The 21,263-nt window shown below is 45.3% G+C and overlaps 1 protein-coding gene across 2 annotated transcripts; it reads left to right on the top strand.

Moving 5' to 3' along the window:
• Window positions 1–669: 669 nt before the first annotated feature.
• On the top strand, window positions 670–20,946 carry SLC35B4 (solute carrier family 35 member B4). Of its 2 annotated transcripts, XM_004598185.3 has the most exons (10): window positions 674–1,038; window positions 9,443–9,556; window positions 11,461–11,563; window positions 12,654–12,703; window positions 13,902–13,983; window positions 14,186–14,249; window positions 15,940–16,049; window positions 17,270–17,345; window positions 18,646–18,721; window positions 19,464–20,946. In XM_004598185.3, the coding sequence occupies exons 1-10, from the start codon at window positions 962–964 to the stop codon at window positions 19,708–19,710; spliced, it is 999 nt and encodes a 332-aa protein (XP_004598242.1). In that variant the 5' UTR covers window positions 674–961; the 3' UTR covers window positions 19,711–20,946. The 2 variants fall into 2 exon arrangements, with proteins under 2 accessions (XP_058510982.1, XP_004598242.1); XM_058654999.1 differs by lacking the exon at window positions 9,443–9,556 and having other exon boundaries at window positions 670–1,038.
• Window positions 20,947–21,263: the final 317 nt, after the last annotated feature.

Consider the following 21,263-nt stretch of genomic DNA (forward strand, 5'->3'; position numbering starts at 1 on the left):
GGCGCTCTTCTTCCTCTGTATCTCTCTCCTTCGTTTGTCTTTTTGAAGCCCGTGGCCGTGGTTCCCTGAAAGAAAGGCCATCTAAATTCTTTTCATATGTTCGGCTGAGTTACACTTTCCCTGGTGGTTGGCGAATCTAACACCACCCCAATCCGGCGTCTGGAGACCGCACACATCTGGCGCTTGAGGGTCCCTAGATGGGAATGCTTGTGAATGGAAACCAGCGGGTTTGTAAACAATGACCCTCGTTCTGGTGTATTCTAAAACCTGACAACAGAAGAGGGACAAGCTGGCATTGGGCGGAGAGCCCGCAGCCGGCTAAGCTCCAGGGCAGGGGTGCTGCGACGCCGCCACACTCAAGCCAGGCACGTGCACCTGTCATTACAAACCTGCCAGGGAGGCGTTTACACGCATCGAACGGCCAGGCAGCGGGGACAGCACCACAGCCCGGGCTCAGAGACGCCGAGCACGCCCATTCCGGCCCACCTCGCAGCTCCTGCGACGACCGCTCTCAAGCGCAGAGAACTCAGCCTGGGAAGGCCGCGGTCGCCCCCGTCTCCACAGGCGCTCACGGTCGCGCTCTCGCGCGAACACCAAATCGGACCTGACTTCCCAGAAGGCCCCTCGGCCGCCGGCCGCGCGAAGCACTCGGGCCCCTCGCCCGCCCGGCGGCCGCAGCGCTGCCGGGCAACGAGGACACGTCATGGGCCGACGTGAGCGCGCGGCATCCTGGGACATGTAGTCCAGCTTGGCCCGAGACGCCCCCTGGGATGAATGGGGCCGAGCTGACTGCGAACTACGGCTCCCCGGTCTCTAGTGTCGTGGCGGCCCCCGGGGAGAGCGGCGTCCAGGAGCGTTGCCGATGTTCCGTGCCGCGGCACGGACCTCAAGCCGGCTTCCCGAGGCAGAGGATTAGGCGGCGCCTCTTGGGCGCGCTCGCCCCCCTGCCCGCTCACCGGCCATGCACCCGGCCTTGGCCGTGGTTCTGGTGTTTGCCGGCTGCTGCAGCAACGTAGTGTTCCTGGAACTCTTAGCCCGGTGAGTGACCCGACCCGACCCGACCCGGGCCGGAGCAGAGGAGCCCCCTCCCGGGCTGGGGGCGGGCGGTGTGGCGTCCCGGAAGCGACCCTCGGAGTTGCTGTCGCCTGCGGTGCCCGCTGCACCCGGGTGCTGAAGGCTGAGCTCTTTGGGCTCGCGACACCGCGGGCAGGAGCTGGCCGAACCCAGGGGCCTCCCCATCGCAGCCTGACGATGGGGACGCGCCGCCCAGAAAGCATCGTTTCTATACAGTGCCCTGCACAACACTGTATTTTTAAATTGTCTTTAGAGATGATTATGGGTCTTGGCTCTGACGCACCCCTCAAAGATATGGAACACGTTGATAGTGTGTATGGGTAACCTTAGGGAACGTTTCTGACTTGAAGATGTAATAAGTCTAATTTGGGGCGCATACATTTTGAGGTACAGCTTCATCACCCTTGCCCCCCAAAAAGGGAAACTAGATTGACTTCGTTGAGGCCGGCCAGCAGTGTGGAGTAAGGATGTGCAAAGGCCGGTGAGGAGGAGACCCAGGCGGAGTGCTGCAGGCTGTCCCTGCCTTAAAACCAGTGTCCATGCTGCATCGCACCTGGTGTCCACTGACCGTCACAACGCTCGCCTTGCACAAGAATGAAGTGTCCTGCTCACAAAGCGGCACAGCCACAGCACCCGTTAGTGTGGACTTGAGCAGCCCGCATTTTGGTCACCCAGTGCTTCATGAAGTGCCTCCTATTAAAGTATATTTTATTTGATACCATCGATTAAGTGGTTGGGAAGTGACCAGTTTACTTCAGGTAGACTGTAGAAGGTTAATATTTGCTGTTTCAGAGTCTTCTGTCTTCTGTTTTGTTAGGTACAAAGTATTGATACAGAGCTGTTATTTCTCTTAGGATTAGGAGATGAAAGACATGAAAATATGTATATATATATGGCTGTAAATTCGATATATGTCCAAGGAAAGCCATTTGGAAATTAATTTTTAAGATATAATAATGACACAAGCAGGCTAGCTGTGGAAATGAAGGCAGAGAATAATAGTGTAATTTCTCTGTTATGAATATGCCATTACATTAAATCTTGCCAAAGACTGGCTGACAGGAGGACATGCTGCCAGCAGAAATTCCCCTTTTCTAGATAAGCGTTGGCGGAATTGATCTCGGCTGGTTCTTTGAGACTGATCGTTTTGAAGGGTTCAATGAGATACATTCATGCTTGCTGCTTAGAGCAGCCAAAGGGCAGTTGGCCTTTCTTACGACTTTGTTTTAAGATAGGTAAATCTTACTTTAGGAGCTGGTCCTGCAAAGTCAGGGTAAATATAATTTTATGAAAGTTTCTTTGCATCACAGGAGCTTTGATTAAGAGCACTTTGAATACATCATCTTGCCTTATTTACTTTTTTGGTAAATCTGCACTTTTCCATACAGTAATGGGTTGCCATAAAACAGTGAGGTGGCTCATTTATTAATATAATCAGTGGTTTGCCAGCAGCACTTTCAAGAATTGCAAGGACAAGTACCAGCCTCTGCCAGTGATCAGTCCCACGAGAACTGGTTAGACCAGGTGACTGTGAAGGCTCCTTCTACATCTGGCCTTGGAGTTTTGAGTTTAACAGGGGACATCACAGGTGAAATGCTTTTAAATTTTTACAGCAGCAACTGTGCTTTTATCCATCTTCCTGAGAACCAACAGGTGCCTTCATCAATGACAAATGATGCACAAAATATATCAGCTCAAGTGACGGATTTGTAGTAAAAAAAGACTATTTTTCCCGTTTCCTCAACTTGGGAAAGAAACTGAGTTTTTTTCTGCCTGACTTTTTATGCATATAATGGGAACCATTGGAAACATGTAAAACACCATGCAGACTTGAGCAGGTTCCCAGTCTGGATAGAACTGTAATCCTCCCCTTGGAGAGCTCCTGCTCTGCCTTGACACGTAGCTAAGCAGGAGCAGCATCCCACGTCTGACAGCAGGAAAACCATCTGAGGCGTTTTCTTTTTCCCATTTCCTCTTGCAGCCAAGTGCAAGTCAGGTTCTCTCTCTAGAAGAAGAAAAGTCATAAACTGGCTGCCCAACTCAGTCTTGTCAAAGTTGGTGTGATGGGGATTAAAAAAAATATCAAATTTTTGCCGAACAGAATTGAGAGTAAGGGGAATTATTTTTAGTCAGTGATTAGCTCCTGAGAAGTTAAGTTCAAAGTGAATGTTATATTAAGAAATTTAGGGAAGAAAGCCTAAGCTTTTACTCTGAAGTTCTAAGATGAATTATTTAAGTGAAAATAAATAAAACTACCAACAGTGTGTGTTCCTAAAATGCCCTGTAGGTTGATTTAAAAAAATTGAATTGTGTGAACACATAAAGGAGATTTTAAAATCCTGTGGAAGAGGTAAAAGCAAGAGGGGTTGTCCGATGTTCTAGGGAGTATTGAGTAAGGAGTACTGACTCCTAGGGACCTGGGATTTCTTTGGGGGGTATTTTAAATTATGTAATGGTGACGGCTAAATTACAAAGTAATGACAAGGTTGTATGCAACACCGTTTGTTTGTCATGAGGCCTCAGGAGACTGACGTGGCTGAGTGCCATATGGCCTTCAGTGTCTTCAGCAATAAATACAGGCATAATAAAACCTGCCTCCATAAAATAAAGATAAAGCATAAATGTATTGAGGCTTCTTTCTAAAAATGTTGCAGAGAATATACCAGTAGGCCAGTCATATTTTGGAAATGAACAGTTGCTTTTTATCTTGTGTATAAATGCTAATATTCTGCATCAACTTTGCTTCAAGTTAGGCATCCTACATTTATTCAGTGGAAGCCAGATGCTGCGCCTAAGAGTCGGGCATTCAGGCAGACAGGACGTGTCTGTCCTGCAACCAGCCCTGCCACGCTGCTGGGCTCTTTCTTGCTCATGCCTCATGTTGGCATTTCCTGGACAATAGGGTGAGAGCTCATTCTTGTTGGGAGCACCCTAAAAATGGCCCCTTATGCTACTCATTATATTTTCAGACATTGTCCTTTCATTTTGGCTGCAGGACTGGTAAAGCGAAAATGGCAGGGAAAACAAAGAGACTTTGCTAAGTCTTGCACTTGGCTTTTCGTGTTTAGTTCCCCATTGAACTCTCAGTACCACCACTTTTGCAGATGAGGAAACAATGGTCAGTCTGAATGAGTGTCTTTGCAAGGTGGTTTGCTGACACTGAAGACCTTTAGTTATGGCAAGGCCCTAAGTACTGGTCATTTGATGGTGCACTTTGCTTTTTCCAGGCTGTGTGAGGCATGCATTAAGTGCTTTCCAGAACTGCCTTACTGGTTAATATACCATTGAGATAACTACTAATTCCAATTAGAAAAAAAAAAAAAACACTTAAATGAATTGGTAAAACTCCACTGCTACATGATAAATGACAGATCTAGATTTTTTAAAAAGATTTATTTATTTGGAATCGAGAAAGGGAAGGATAGAGAGGAGTATTCTATCTGCTTGTTCACTCCCCAGCTGCCTATAATGCTTGCAGGTGGGCTGGTCCAAAGCCAAGAGCTTCTTCCCAGGCTCACAGGTGGGTGTAGGGGCCCAAGTCCTTGAACTATCTTCTGCTGCTTTCCCAAGTACATTAACAGGGAACAGGATTGGAAGTAGAGCAGTAGCCTCGACTTGAAGTGGTGCCCATGTAGGATGCTGGTGCTACAAGTGGAAGTTTTACCAGCTGTACCTAGCACCAGCTCTAAACTGGTCCTGCAGGTCAGTGTGTCCCTGCAGCCACCGGGGAGCACAGGGATCCTCAGCCATGGGTCACACACCACATATACACGTGTACTTCCAGCCCCTTGCCCAAATCTCAGTTGGTGGTTCCCTACGAGGCTGCACATTATAGTCAGCTGGGGGAACTCTAAGAGGAAGATTCCCCGCAACCTCGCCAACAAGTTGTTGTTGGTGCTTTTATTCATGTGGGCCAGTCTTACTGGCGTTAGGTGGTACCTCATTGATGTTTTAATTTGGATTTCCCTTATTGCCAGGGAACTTGAGCATTTTTTCATATGTTTATTTGCCATTTGGGTTTGTTCCCTACTCCACTGCTGGTGGGGCTGCAGGCTGGTACAGCCTCTATGGAAATCACTATGGAGAATATTCAAACAACTCAAAATCAACATACCGTATGATCCAGCAATAGCACTCCTAGGAATATATCCAGAACAATTGTTTTATGAGAAACCAACATGGCACTCCTATGTTCGTAGCAGCACAATCAGTAATTGCAAAAACATGGAAGCAGCCAAAATGCCCATCAACAGAGGATTGGATAAGAAAGCTATGATTCATCTACTCCATGGAATACTACTCAGCTATTAAAAAAAACAAAATGCAGTTCTTTGTGGCCAAATGGGCCAAACTGGAAACCATAATGCTAAGGGAAATGAGCCAATCCCAAAAGGTTAAATACCACATGTTTGCCTTAATTTAAGATGATACGATGTTATGTATAACATGTTATGTTACGTATGTTATATGTTGTGTATAAACTAAAATTGAAATGTCAATGAGGTGGTCACAGAAGGTGGCTAGGAACTCGCATTTACTTTTAACATATTGGTTATTCATTACTATGTCAATTAATTCCATAATGATGTAAATTTTTGCTGATGGTATGTTGGAGCTTTTAATTGACTGGGATGATACTCTGCTGGCTCTGTCTTCAGACCAGAGAGGGTATACCTAAGAAGCTGTTGAACTTGACTGGACAATAAGATGCCGGACTCTATGTTTGGTATACGCTTGCAATGGGGGAATCTCAACTGAACTTGAGCTGTGGTTATGCAACAAGGTGGAGGAATCCACCATGGTGGGAGGGTTTGGGGAGGGGTGGGGAGAACCCAAGTACCTATGAAACTGTGTCACATAATACAATGTAATTAATGAATTAAAAATAATAAATAATAAAAAAAAGAGGAAGATTCCAAGGCCCCAACCCAGATTAATCAGAGCTGAGAGAATGAGTCTCCTTAGGGCTAGGATTTTTTTTTTTAAGATTTATTTTATTTTTACCACAAAGTCAGATATAGAGAGAGGAGGAGAGACAGTGAGGAAGATCTTCCATCCGATGATTTACTCCCCAAGCAACTGGAATGGCCAGTGCTGTGCCGACCCAAAGCCAGGAGTCAGGAGCTTCTTCCAGGTCTTCCACATGGGAGCAGGGTCCCAAGGCGTTGGGCCGACTTCAGCTGCTTTTCCAGGCCACAAGTAGGGAGCTGGATGGGAAGTGGAGCTGCCAGGATTAGAACCGGCGCCCATATGGGATCCCAGTGCATTCAAAGCGAGGACTTTAGCCGCTAGGGGCCCCAGCTAGGAGTTATTAACGAGCCTCCAGGCCATGGTTGAAAACATTTTGTGAGGCACCATCTAGACCTCGAATTCCTTCTCCTGTTGTTCATAGTTAAGCTAGTGACTTTGGTTAGCTCTTTGAATGAAACAAATATCTTGTATGGGTTCATGCAAAGTTTAGCCTGTGCCTTTTGAACATAAGGATCCAAAGAGAAATTGTTCGATTGCATCTAGAGTGGTGGGTTTTAGGAAGGCCTACCTAGGCAGCCTCAGCGGAAAGCCTTGCTGTGCAGCTTTGCTTGGGACTGCAGTTGTCTGCTATTTCACCTGAAACGTGTATTTAAGAAATTGTTTTTCTTAGTGTTGCTGCTTGATATCAGTACTATCAATAGATAAAGGTGTTGGTTTTTATAAATAACATAGTGCTAGTGTGTAGTAATGTAGCTAAATCCTTCTCTTTATGAGCCTCAGGTAAACAAATGTCTCAGGTGAAGAAGAAAATATAAATGCTGGAGGCTGGAAGGGTGATGCAGGGAATCTGGAAGTTTCAGGAGAGTGAGGATCACTGCTTGCTTACTGTGTCTGTCTGTCTCTTTGTCTCTCTCTCTCCCTCTCTCTACCCCCCCTTCCTCTCTTTCTCCCCCTTTCTCTTCCTCCCTCTCTCACCCTTTCCCCTCCTCTCTCTGCATCCCTTGCAATGACAGAGCAGGCAGATCAGAGTGAGGCACAAGCTGAAGAAAATCCCCCAGGACCAGTGCATGCAGTGCTGGCGTCCCACAGGGGCTGCTGCACTTCCAGTTCCTACTGATGTGCCTGAGAAAGCACTAAGATGACTGACCCCCGGCCCCTGCACCCATCTGAGAGACAGAGGGAGCTCCAGACTCCTGGCCTCAGACTGGCCCAAGCCTGGCCATTGTGGCCATTTGGGGAGTGAACCATTGGGTGGAAGATTTCTCTCTTTAAATCTACACTTCAAGTAAAAAGTAAAATAAATGTTAAAAAAAATAATGAGGGCCTGGCGGAGTGGCCTAGCGGCTAAAGTCCTCGCCTTGAAAGCCCCAGGATCCCATATGGGCGCCGGTTCTAATCCCGGCAGCTCCACTTCCCATCCAGCTCCCTGCTTGTGGCCTGGGAAAGCAGTCAGGACGGCCCGGAGCCTTGGGACCCTGCACCTGCGTGGGAGACCCAGAGGAGGTTCCTGGTTCCCGGCTTCGGATCGGCTCAGCACCGGCCGTTGTGGCTCACTTGGGGAGTGAATCATCGGACGGGAGATCTTCCTCTCTGTCTCTCCTCCTCTCTGTGTATCTGACTTTGTAATAAAATAAATAAATCTTTAAAAATAAATAAATAAATCTTTTAAAAAAAATGAAAGCTTACACACTTTGGGGATCTCGTTTCCCCAAGTATTCCATAAGGGAAGAGATTTTTTTCTTACTTTATTTATTTGTTCCTAACAGTCACTGTGAGATTTCCCCAGCCGTTACATAGATGACTGAAGACAATGAGTTGGGTTCAAGGATTCTAAGAATTCCTAATGTGTAAGGAACACTGAGGTAGCAGCTGTGGAGGTTAGGAAAGTATAGGCTGTTTCTCCGCGCTCTTCCATGATTGCCTCCTTTGTGGCCATGTTTTCTCATGTTATTTTTGTTGTTTAAGTTCATTTATATGAAAAGCAGAGAGAGAGAGAGATACCGTATCCACTTGTTCACTCTTCAAATGGCTATAACAACTAGGGCTGGCCCAGGCCAAAGCCAGGATCTAGGAATTCTTTGTGGACCCAATTGCTTGAGCCATCATCTGCTTCCTGGCAGAGGGCACATGATCAGGAAACTGGATTGGAAACAGAAGCGGCACTCAAATATGGGATGTAGACATCGCCAGCAGCGGCTTAACACACTGTACACAGAGTCCCCCTTAGACCCTTTTCCCTGCACCCCCTCCACAGGTGTAGTACTCACTGGTTTATGCAAAGAAATATGTGTTTGTATTTTTTTAAAAAAAAAAGATTTATTTACGGTATTGGAAAGATATTTATAGAGAGGGCACAGGGTTTAGGCCATCCTCCACTGCGTTCCCAAGCCACAAGCAGGGAACTGGAAGCGAAGTAGAGCAACCAGGACACAAACAGGCAGCCATATGGGATCCTGGCATTTGCAAGGTGAGGATTTTAGCCACAGGGTAAAATACACAGGTAATGCTGGGCCTGTGTATTTGTGTTTTATACTTACAAATAAGATTAAGATTTTCTTCCCATCTCGAGAACCAGATTTTGCCCCTTTGAGGGGACCTGTCGGAAGTCATGGCCATGTCGTCAGCAGTGTGTACATTTCTTGCTTTGGGAGCATTCAGTGATGCCTGTTCAGAAGGAATTAGAAACACGCTGGAAGACGTGAGCATCTCTGTCCATGGGCTGTGCTTCTAGGTTGATGAGAACTCACAGGGCTAGTTAAGTGAGATTCCCTTTAAGAATAAATAGCCAGGGCTCGGCGGCGTGGCCTAGCAGCTGGAGTCCTCACCTTGAACGCGCCGGGACCCATATGGGCACCGGTTCTGATCCTGGCAGCCCCACTTCCCATCCAGCTCCCTGCTTGTGGCTTGGGAGGGCAGTCGAGGACGGCCCGGAGCCTTGGGACCCTGCACCCATGTGGGAGACCTGGAGGAGGTTCCTGGTTCCTGGCTTCAGATCGGCACAGCGCCGGCTGTTGCGGCTCACTTGGGGAGTGAATCATCGGACGGAGGATCTTTCTCTCTGTCTCTCCTCCTCTCTGTATATCTGGCTTTGTAATAAAAATAAAAAAAAATAATAAAATAAAAGAATAAATAGCCAGTTTCCTTCAGCTCATTAGGAAAGCTTTATTGTATTTGAGGAGCAAGGATTATGTCAGAGGACCATGCCACAGCTATGAAGAAGTGATGGAGGAAGTTTGACATTTTCTGCTAAGATACAGTGCCGCCTCTGTGAGATCCACAGGCTGGGAGCGCTGCAGGAGAGGTCCCTGTTCCTGTTTTCCTGGAACCGTACATGGAAGTGACGCCAGTGCCGTTCATCTCAGCTTTCGTGCCTCATGTCTTCTTAATCCCTATGCAGGAAGCATCCAGGATGCGGGAACATTGTGACGTTTGCACAGTTTTTATTTATTGCTGTAGAAGGTTTCCTCTTTGAAGCTGATTTGGGAAGGAAGTCACCAGCTATCCCACTAAGGTACAGCGTATTGTAGTCTCTTACTTTTTGGGTTTTAACCATGGGATATTCTTTTACAAGATCTTTGTCAATATGTTTTCATAGCGTGCATTTTTTTCCTTTCCTTTTCTGTCCTGTGAAGACAAATGTATCTTTTAATTCCACTTTCCACAGACTATAATTCCCTCAAAATGAGGAGAATGAATAGGATAAGACAAGACAGTCTGGTGTGACCATAACTTTTTAGTATTCCTATATGCTTTCCTCTGAATTGGTAATGTTATCATATACTCTGGGAATGACAAATTAGTGCTACATAATCTTGTTTATATACTGTCACTTTATAAATGTGCATTTCACTTGAAAAGAAAATGAAAGGCAAACCAAATCAAAATTATTGACACCAGACTTCTTCCTACAAGTTCAGATCTGCCAAACAGGTTACTAGTCCATGTGGCCAATTATGAAATAGGGGAGTTGTTCTAATAAGCAGTGCATTGAGAAGTCAACATGTTTGTTGGGAGAGACTAGAGATAAAAGTGTTTGGGCCATCATTTGCTTCTTCCCAGGCACATGGCAGGAAGCTGAATCAAAAGTGGGCAGCTAGCACCTGATCTCAGGCACTAGAACATGTGACAGAGTTGTCCCAAGTGGCAGCTAACCCCCCGAGAGTAACATTCGGGTATGACTAGATTCATGTCCTTCTGCTGTATTCCTCAACAGCCTGCTTTGGAAAGTCAAGCTACGTCTTGTTATTAATGCTGTGTTTTTACATTCTGCAATGGAATGCCGTATGTTCTAAGTACTCTTTTGTTAGTTTTGCATTGGTTTTAGTAGCTGCCTAAAACTTGCTGTTCCTAAAGGTTAGTGTCCTGTCACAGTGGAAGCCCCAGCACTGGGCTTTCCCACCCGCCTCTATCCCCGCTTCCTCCCATGCCCCAACCTCTTGCTCAGGTCAGAAGCAAATTCACTGTTATTTTTTTGGCCGTACCTGAGCTGCCTGCCCCTCTTTCATCCCTCCCACTTTTATTTTCACCTTGCGTCCTGTCGCCCTCCTCTTGTTGGTAACCAGGTTGTTGGCAATGAAAACCTAACTACCCAGTCTTTTGTTTGAGCTTGTCCATGATCCTGCCCTAACTGCCATGCCTCTCTTGTGTGTCCTATCTGGGATGGCTATTTTATTCTCTGTATATGAAACCTTGATCAAAATCTCTTTCATATCATGTGTTTCCGTGAGCAGTGTCCAGGTAGTACTACGTAGATAGCAACATGGAATAGTTGAAGTAATTATCCTAAAGAATTTGATACACTCTCTTGATCTCCAAATGGCATCTCCTCAAGACGCCTGGGAAAATTTGCAAGGAAACCCTGTCAGCTCCCCATCAGAGTGTTATTTGGAGGCTGTGAGGAAGCTGTAGATGGAGTTTAGTAAGCCTAAAATGTTGTATGTGTGTAATGCTATGAGCTGCACTCATTGGCAAGTTGCTCAGACTTCCCAGACTCTGCAGGTATAGCCTTTGTTGCAATGCCTGTTGTCTAGTCTTCCTAAAGTAACATAAACTTAGCATATGTTTTCTTTAGAAACAATAAAAGTAGATAGCGTAAATATGTGTAAATAGGAAATACCTAAAAGCAGTTACCATTTACAGGTTCTTCAGAGCTTAGTTCTGACCTGCTATGTATCCTTGAAAAATATTACAGTTGAGTTTCTTTTAAAATCTTTCACAATTCAGACTTTTCCCATGTTAGCTGGCTTTGTGAAGTATTTTTCTGTGCCCTTTGTATTTGACTTTGTGATAATAGTGATACAGCCTTTTAATACAGCAAAAATAAGGTTAGTATTGTTAAAATTAGTTGCATCCTTCCCTTTCTGGATTTTCTTGAACTGCTGGCTTCTGTGTGATGTACTGCTTTCTGCATTTTAGATATTACGCCGTAATGGTGACCATGTTCTTCACCGTCAGTGTGGTCAACAATTATGCCCTGAATCTCAACATTGCCATGCCCCTGCACATGGTGTTTAGATCCGTAAGTGCATGCTCTGACAAATGCCATTAAGTGGGTGGGAGGAAGGAGCAAGTGACCAAAGGAGATAGGTCGTGTAGGAAGTGAAGTCTCGGGAACAAGAACCGATGTGGAAGTATGTGAACAAAAATGACTGTCCTGTGACAAGGCAGGCAGAAAAAGGGCATGCAAGTGGATGGTTTACTTCGATTTGTCTGAGGCTTGTGGGCTATTAATAAAAAGGCAATGAAAATTTCTCTGAGACAGATTTTATTTCAGTTTCTTTCATCTGTGGATTTTATATTCATAGTTGTTACTAATGTGATTTAACTTGTTTATTATCACTTGTTTCTTTTTTCCGTAAAATTACATTTGTTTCTTGTGCGTGACACAAATGCTTCTCAGACTGTGTTTTTAAAGCAGAAACTTGAGATAATAAAAGGAGATTCTTGATGGTGCTAAGTTTCTCTCAGAGCACTGAGGGTTTCTTCTTTGCCTGCGGCATGGAGATGTGTCCAGAATGTTCCCTGAGAGGAAGCAGAACTTCAGGGGAACACAGTTAGATTATGGAACAATGCACGATGGGTGATAATTGGAATGACAACATTTCTGTGTAGTCTGAGACTTTTATGAGATTGAATGTGCTATTTCTGATGGAACATTCCCAAAACTTATAGTGATCTTCCAAACACTAAACACATAGTAGACTTTAGTAATCACTTGATGGTTGATTGACACCCTTCCGGGGAAGAAGGACATCCCGACATGACTTTTTCCATTATTTGGAGGTGGGGAGACACTCATTAAAAGTTCTTGTAACTATGACTTCTGGGAACTTCGACAAAAATAAGTCCATGTATCAGTTATTCCTGCTAGTTGTAGTGTCAGCTGTAACCAGTCATTGAGAAGTAATAATCCACTTCAGTCATTTGTTATCATTGTACATGATAGACGTTCAGGGGTTGCACTTTTCACCACAGTAGGAAATGACTGAACATTATTAATGATTTCTCTTGGCACTACATTCCGTGTAGATTGATTGGTCCGTCTTCATAACCCTCTGGAATTTTCTCTCCCCTGTACACTAAAGCTTGGTCACTGCTGTCTTTCACAGGGTTCTCTGATTGCCAACATGATTCTAGGAATTATCATTCTGAAGAAAAGGTAAACTTATTTTCTACACATGGAAATAATATCCTGCACCACCATCCATCCATAAACTAGTCACCCGGATTCCTTTCCTCACAGTGGTGAAGAGTTTGCCCCCTTAGTTCTTTCTCTAACACTGATACTTGTGATGCAGTTTTCCAAGGCACTTGACCAGGTAAGAGGCTTTGGAATAGTGCCCTCTTTGTATAAACGAATTAGTTCTTGTCATGATTGAATGCATCTTTAGTACCATGCTAACCTGCCAAACCAGTTAACATAGAACTTCTAAGCAATATGGCGACCACTAGTCATATGTGGCTAATTTAAATTTAGATAACTTAAAAAATAAATAAAATCATGGGTTTGGTTCCTCAGTCTTACTTGTCACATTTTTTAATGCTCTGAAATGTGGCACCTTTGTTGTGGTACAGCATGTTAATCTGCTGTCTGCAACACCAGCATCCCGTATGAGCACTAGTTCAGGCTGAAGGGGCTCCACTCCCCATCCAGCTCCCTGCTCATGAGCCTGGGAAGGCTGTAATTGATGACCTAAGTGATTGGACACCTGCCACCCATGTGGAAGACCTGGATGGAGATTTCAGCCTGGCCTGCCTGGGTTATTATGGCCATTTGGGCAGAGTCAGTTGATGGAATTGTACGTTTGCTCTTGCTCTTTCCCTGCCTTTCAGATATGTAAATCTTAATGAAATAAAAGAAACTCACATGGCTCATGTTATGAGTTTTAATTTTTTTTTAAAGTTTTGCTACAACCTTGTATTCAATCAACAAGACTCTAAAAGGATTTTTAATACTATTTTAGTTCATATGAAATGCAACTTATTGTTCCCCACAGTTCTAGAAATTGAATATTCTTCTAACTGTACCAGCATTTAAAATTAACACTAAAGTTATTCAGAGATATAAGACCAAAATACCCTTCCCCAGAGAGTGGGTAAACAGATCATTTCCTGATAATCTCTTGCGCCTCCTGAGTGACATAGGTGTCTCTTGACCTAGATTTGATGTCAAGTTTTCATTGGCCTCTTGAGAGAGTGGGATGTGGGAGTCTAGTGTGTCTCTGTTAGAAGTAGCCACTGTAAACAATATGTGGGTGAGATGTTTGGAGAACAGTCAGAACCCAGATTCCACCACATAAACCCTGACTGTACATAGCACTGGAAATGTGCACCTGTTTTTGTTCTTATTTTTGCAGGTATAGTATATTCAAATATACCTCCATTGCCTTGGTGTCCGTGGGGATATTTATTTGCACGTTCATGTCAGCTAAGCAGGTGGTAAGAATCAGCTCACAAATCATTTATATTTATGACTTGCCATGGGTGCCAGCTACGAGGCACTAAATGAAGTAAATTATGTAATGTGAGGATTCAAATCTCTGAAAGAATAGTGGGAAATGAATAGCATAAATAGTTCCCTCATACTTTGGTGTCTTTGTAGTTCTGGTCTCTGTACCTAGTATGTTTTCTTTTTTCCTAGACTTCTAACCAGTCCAGCTTGGGGGAAAGTGATGGATTCCAGGCATTTGCGTGGTGGTTACTAGGCAAGTACAGTAATTACGGTAGAACTAATTCCTCTGCCATTGTGTCTACTAAGTTTTCTTCTGAGGGACGTATCTCTGGGCCAGGAGCTTCCACTACATAGATGATCTATGGAAGAGGGGCACATGGAGTCATGTCCCTCTGAACCTTGGTGCCCAAGTATCCAAGGCAGTGTGTTCCACAGCCTTGTCCGTCTTGTCTATGCTCACCCCTGGCGTGGAGGGGGAGGTGTGTGTCTGCTTGCTCAGCTCCCTCTTTGAGAGCAGGGCTTGCAGCGTTACCCGTGTGGGCTAAGTTTCTGCAGAAGTGGTGCACGTTAGAGCAGTTGGCTCAATTTTCCGGTGACCCATTTCAAAATCTTAGGCTTATTTTCTTAAGTTAGCTGTTCCATATGGCAAAGTTCCCTAATTGGTCTGATCATCAAAATCTCCTGGGGAATTTGAAAAAGACAAGTAGCTCTGTGGAATTAATTAGACAACTCCAGTAGCGATTCATTCTCCCATTGTTTGATCGGAATATGACCCTTTTTCCAGGCAGTTTTGATGATAGCAGTAAAATAGAGTGGCCATATGAGAGAGAGAGATAGCAATAGCACAGTTCTCTAACTGTGTTCTTCATTCTTTTTTTTTTCCCCTGAAAATTTCAGAATTCTGAAAGGCAGAGTTACAGGGAGAGAGAGAGATCTTCATTCTGCTGGCTCACTCCATCAATGGCTGCAGAGGCCGGAAATGAGTCAGTGTGAAGCCAGGCACTTGTTCAGTTTTCCCATGCAGGTGCACTGGCCCAAGCACTAGTGCCATCCTCTTCTGTTTTCCCAGGTGCACTAGCAGAGAACTAGACAGTGGTAGTCTGTACTCAAACGCCACAGGCAGTGGCTTAAACCACTATTCCAGAGGGCTGGCGCCTCTCCTTGTTTCTTGGCATAGAAAGGTGTTCATGAGATATTAAGAAAATGCTTTGAATTATGAGAAAAGAATTGCAAAGTCAATGAACATATAAGTTATAGGGAAATTAATATCCATTAATTTTTAATGAAAGAAATGCTAATTCAAACCAAAATACAAAAACTTCTAATTTTTAGCCTATCATATTGGCAAAATGATAAATGATAGTCACATCGATACTGAGGGTATAGTAAGAGATCCACTTCATATGAACTGTTTAGGGGATTAACTGATATAGCCTTTCTGGAAAAAGACCATGTATTAAGTTTTTAAACTGCTCACGGCCAATAATTCCATCTTTCACTCAATAATTCCATCTGAGAAAGTTTATTCTAAAGAAATAATCAACATTTTGTTTACATACCGTGTTCAAGGATATGTTGATGTTAATGATGAAAGAACTGCAGATCTAACCACTCTACTATGATGAGACATTAAGTGTGTTACAGCCACATCACAGAGAAGCAGTCGTTGAGCCATGCTTCTGACAAATCTTAATGACTTTAAGGAAAAGATGAGAAAAGCAAGTTATCAATTACGTGTACAGTCTGATCCTGAGCCAGTGTTAAAAATATGCACATGAGTATAAAAAGAGAGATGCACAGAATTATAGAGGCCTGGATGGGAAATGCTGCGACTGGCTTCATTTGTTTATAAAATGTGTAGAAGTTTAAAAATGAAGTGTTTTTTAAGAGCACATCTGAAAGTTGTTTAACATGCAGTCTTGTAACCTGGGGTTTTTTTGTAGGTATCGGGGCACTGACTTTTGCTCTGTTGATGTCAGCAAGGATGGGCATATTCCAAGAGACTCTCTACAAACAATTTGGGAAACACTCCAAGGAAGCTTTGTTTTATAACGTAAGCAGCTCCTCCAGCGTGTGGAAGATAAAGACTCGTAGGTTGTAATGTGTTGCTCCAAGAAACATGTGCTGTCCGTCTGATATGGCTGAAATTCAGTTTCTTCTTGGTAAACAGTGTTGGACAGGAGGCTAGTGTGTGGACAGAGCCCAGTTCTCTACCATAAGGTCCTCCCAAGAACAGATGCAAGTGAAACCTGGTCATTTAACAAGGGCCAACCCCAAGGGACCAGGAGCCCCAACCCCCAACATTCTTGTGACTGACATCAGGCCAAGACTAATATGGATACATGGAAAGAGAAAGAAAGCAATTCCCCAAAGCCGTGTGCCACGGGGAGTCTGTACAGGCAGCCATCTGAGGGGTGGTTCAGGGGATGAGGTGAAAGGCACAAGCCTGCCTGCTGGGCTTCCTTCATGTGACAGTGGGATGCATCAGCTGTATGTGTGGGACCTCTCTGGGAAACCGCCCGCCTGGCCCGCCTCCCTTTCCTACTGAGAAGTACCCAAGCACAGCACCCCAAGGTCAAGGTTTGGGGGTCAGCTCTGGGTTTCTTCACTGCCAAATGTTTGGTCTGAAGTTACGGACATGCAATTTGAAAGCCTTGATTGGAGCTGGAGTCTGTTGCAGGGAATTGTACAGCATTAAACATTTTATTTTGTTCACCTCTCTGATTTAGCATAAAAACTGCTAGATAGCACATGGTACCTGCTCAGCGGCTATGTGGTGTGATCTGTTGTCTGTGGGGAGAGGAGATGAGAGCATCAGGCCTCCCTTCATGGCCCCTCCACTGTTCTTGTCTTCATTGCTTTGTCCCTGACTGCAGGTCATCCTCAGTATTTTCTAAAACTATGGGCAGTCGGCCACTGCGTTCTCTAGCAATTTAAAGTTTATTTTGTTTGCTTCACTTCTCTCAAAATAGTGAGATGTAGGAACATGTTTTGGAGCAGTTATCTTTGTTTCCCCATTCTTTGTCCATGAGGGATGAACACTGGGTGCAGTTCCTGTTGCGCCTGCAGTGGCCATCAGATCCCACAGTGCAGGCGTCCAAGAAATGTCATACATGGTAAGGGAGCAGAGGCCCCGGATGTCTTTAGCTTAATGAGTCTCTTGATGCTGCTTGTTGGACAACCCGTGCAACTTGAAGTCACTGTGAATCTATTCCGATTGTTCTTTGCTGTTTCCACATTGAAATTTACATGAATTCTTTTTCTTTCCCATAGCACGCCCTTCCGCTGCCTGGTTTTATCTTCCTGGCCTCTGATATTTACGACCATGCAGTTCTGTTTAATAAATCCGGTGAGTTTGAGGTTACATAGTAGGATTGCCTGATGGTTTCTGAGGCAGAGTCTGTTTCATTGGACTTGACCATGGCGTCTTTCTTATCCAAACCATCTTCCCTCTTGAAATCCCCTGCTTGCTGGGAGAACAGGGCGGCTGGTCAGTACCCACAGCTGGAGAAGCTTTTACAGGTCCTTCTCAGTTGCTGAAGTGAAGCAAGCAGGTATCTTCAGGTTTTTTGTTTTTGCTTCAGAATTTATGTTTGCATCACAATAGGACATTGGTGTTCAGAAAATGAAAGCCCACAATAATGGCCCAGTGCAAACCTGGGGGCTTTGCAGAGCCAGGCAACAGTGCAGCTCCCCTGCCCCGGCAGTTCACCCTTTGCCTCTGGGAAAGGCAGAGCTGCTCACAGGGGCAGCCTGGGCTGCCTTGGAGCCAGGCAGGAGGAGAGCAAAGTGATGATGTGGCTTTTAGCCCAGCTACTGGTGCAGCAGGCAGCAAGAACAAGCAAAATTAGTTTCAGGTAACTACAGTGTTATTTTCAAAACAAAACAAAACAAAAAAACAAGATTTACTTATTTATTTGAAAGGGTTTCAGAGAAGCTGGAGAAGCAGAGCTCTTCCTCCATGTCTCCCACTTGGATACAGAGTGGGCCATCCCCTGCTGCCTTCCTTGGTCATAAGTTCAGAGCTGGGTCCGAAATTGGACATCTGGAATGAACCTGTGCCAGTGTGGGATGCCGGCTTTACAGTCAGAGGCTTAGCCTACTCTGTCACAAAGCTGGTTCCTTCTTTTTAAAGTGGCTATTCGATAAAGTCACTACAGAATGCCATTTAACTTAAAAGCACCCATTATCTACTTATACACGAAGAACACATTAGTATTTATATACATATATTTCTTTACTGAATCAAAGCTTAACATAGCATGTATGTCCAGTGGTAATTGCATCTTTGGAATGGCAGTAGGTGCTCAGTAGATTGTAGTTTGCTACGTGAGCATGAGTTATGAAGTTACGACTGTCTGCCTCTCCCATCTGGCAAAAAAAAAAGTAGGTGATGAAGCAGCATGTGAAGGAGGTTTGTAAGGCTCTGAATGAATTGCTCAGAAAGGCATTTCCAAGCATCAGCACAAGAGTGCCAAAGCTCCCTGACAGTGCCCAAGATAGCAGTGACACTGTGGCTAAGACAGACAGGAACCAAGGCAGTAAAGTGTGATCTGAGTCCACCTCTGCACGTTGGAGGAGGTTGCTGTAGCATTACATGCACAGCCTTGTTCAGCTGATGTAACCACGTCCTCTCTCAATCTTTGCAGAATTGTATGAAATCCCGGTCGTCGGCATGACAGTGCCCGTCATGTGGTTCTACCTCCTCATGAATGTCGTCACTCAGTATCCTTGGCACTTCCCTGTGTCTGCTCTGCAGGATCTGGGCATAGAAATCTTTGTTATTTTCTCTTGAACATGACTTGGTTTCTTGCCTTGCTTTCACCTACTTTTAAGTAGGAAAGGGAGCTCTTTTGCAGGTTTCAATTGGGATATTAGTGGAGCAGCAGTAGGTAACTGGGTCATGGGCAACAGGAAATGTTCCAGGCAGGTGTGGAACAGCCTGTTGATTGATAAAAAGGCATTGTTTGATTTCTAACTGGAATTTTGCAGTACCCTACAATAGTTCTCAGCTACCACAAAGTTCTGAAATTCCAAACTAATCAAGATTTGATGTTTTTGATGAATGGCCATTTTGAATGGCCTTGGAAAAGTTGTTATGTCTTTGAAATAGAGAAACACATTGAGCCCTACATAATGCTTTAAAATCAATTCACAGATGTGCTGTTAGAGCCCATTTTAGAAGGAGTGGTGGATAGATGGCAGACAAGATAAAATGTAGGTACCTGGGCCCTCCCTTACTAAGTGACACCTGTCGTTACCTGGAAGGTGGCCTTCATTGTAAACCATAGAAAGACTCTGAAATAAGAGGTTTCTGGCAGGCTTGAGGTGGGGTCTATGGGTGGCGTGACAGGACGGGAATCCTGTGGGTGTCACTGCAAAGGAGCCTCAGGGCAGGCCCAGCACACCCCAGTTCCCCCCACTGATCTCCCAGAGGCAAGGCCCTTCCTTAACTCCTTCTGCCCAGGTATGTGTGCATCCGGGGCGTATTCATCCTCACGACGGAATGTGCCTCCCTCACGGTGACACTCGTTGTGACTCTGCGCAAGTTTGTGAGCCTCATCTTTTCCATCTTGTACTTCCAAAACCCCTTCACCAGCTGGCACTGGCTGGGCACCTCACTTGTCTTCATTGGGACCTTGCTGTACACAGAGGTGTGGAACAGCCTGGGAACCCCAGAAGGTCAGCCCCAGAAATGCCACAAGAAGAACTGAGGTCTGCCTGGAAGAGATATCCCAGGGTCGGAGTGAGAGAGGGGCCTGGTAACTCTCCGTGTCACACCATTATCCCCAGTATTGGACCAGAGGAGCCTCAAAAGGGGATGTCTCAAATTTCTCATGGCCCTATAAACAATGTTTGTAGAGGCTTGGAATAGAAATTCCTGAATTGTAAAGTAGAAAAGAGGCTGATTCTATACACAGAACAACGCTGTTTACCAAAAAAATTGGGTACTATACTTGTTTTGAATTACATGTCCCCAGAGCTACTAATTTTGTATCTACAGTGTTGAACAGTACATCTTCTGTTGCTATTGTGATGATTCCCATCTGTGACTTTGTTTTCTCCTGTCACCCTTTCCTTCTCAGTTCCCCCATGCAGTAAGTCACATCATGGGCACCACGGCCAGGGGGAGCTGAGGGAGCAAGGAGCGTATCGCACTGGGCCCTTAAGGACTGGGCTTCTTCCCACATTCCGGGAAAGCTGTAGTACTCCCTGTGAGCCAAACAAGACCACTTCCTCCCACCTTCCCAACTTTGCTTTCTTTCCCCCATGCAAAAATCAGCTGCTCTGCCCATCTTTTGCTTTTGGTGCTTGAAGAGTCCTACAATGGAACTCAAAGTGCAGTGCTGATAAGAAAGGAAGGTTCTGTGTGGCTTGCACAAGAGAACCCCTAGGCCTTGCCATGCAGCCCATTCGCTTGTGACTGGGTTGGTGAGGGGAGTGTGGCCCAGAGCAGCTGGCCCTGCTCAGCACCTGTGGGCACAGCCAGGCTGTCACAGGATGACAAAGTGAGAAAGGGGGTCTCTTGAAGACTTTATAACCAATAGTCCTAATTGGTTAAGCTAAATAGCTAGATTGTGTGGGGATGCAATGTGCCAGACAGGTCAAGTCACAACTATAGCTGTGAATTCTCTTTTTAGCCCCTAAGGTCTCATGTGTTCGTGTTGGGTGCTGGGGGAAGGGCTTGTTGTAAGGAGAAATCCACCTGTTTTTGCTGATCCTGACACAGGCTTGGATTCCCTCCAGGGAGACTCTGGAGAGGGGAATGCTGTCAGTGCAGGGGGCATGGTGTGCACAAGTCAGTGTTGTTCTGTTTTCCCTTTCTTCGCTTAGCCGCTGGCTTCTATTAACCTCACATGCGAACATCCTCTCCTGGAACCAGCGAGACTTCCTCGCTTCTGCCTGGAGACAAGGGCCTGGCCTTTGCCTGGGTGCAGATTGTGTTCCCTGAGATGTGGTCTACAAGGCTCCCAGGCATGCCCAACGTGAGGATGTGTCCCCGCCAGGTCACTTGAGGAAGGTGGTGAGACTGCCTCAGCTTCTTTGATGCCTAAAACATGGCAGGTATCTCTGCCGGACTCACCTACAGCCCACTGTGTCGTTCTAGACGTTAAACACTTGCCACTTGGGCTCGCCTCAAGAATGCTGACTTTAGTGGGAACCCATTTCCTGGGCTCAAAGCTGCTGGCCTTGGAATAATATGCAGTTCCTTACACAGATGGTGTCACAAATGCCTTCCTGAATGCAGCAGAAGCTCCATAATCTT

Source organism: Ochotona princeps, chromosome 25 (genome assembly GCF_030435755.1).
Source record: "Ochotona princeps isolate mOchPri1 chromosome 25, mOchPri1.hap1, whole genome shotgun sequence".
In the NCBI taxonomy this organism is placed as follows: domain Eukaryota; kingdom Metazoa; phylum Chordata; class Mammalia; order Lagomorpha; family Ochotonidae; genus Ochotona; species Ochotona princeps.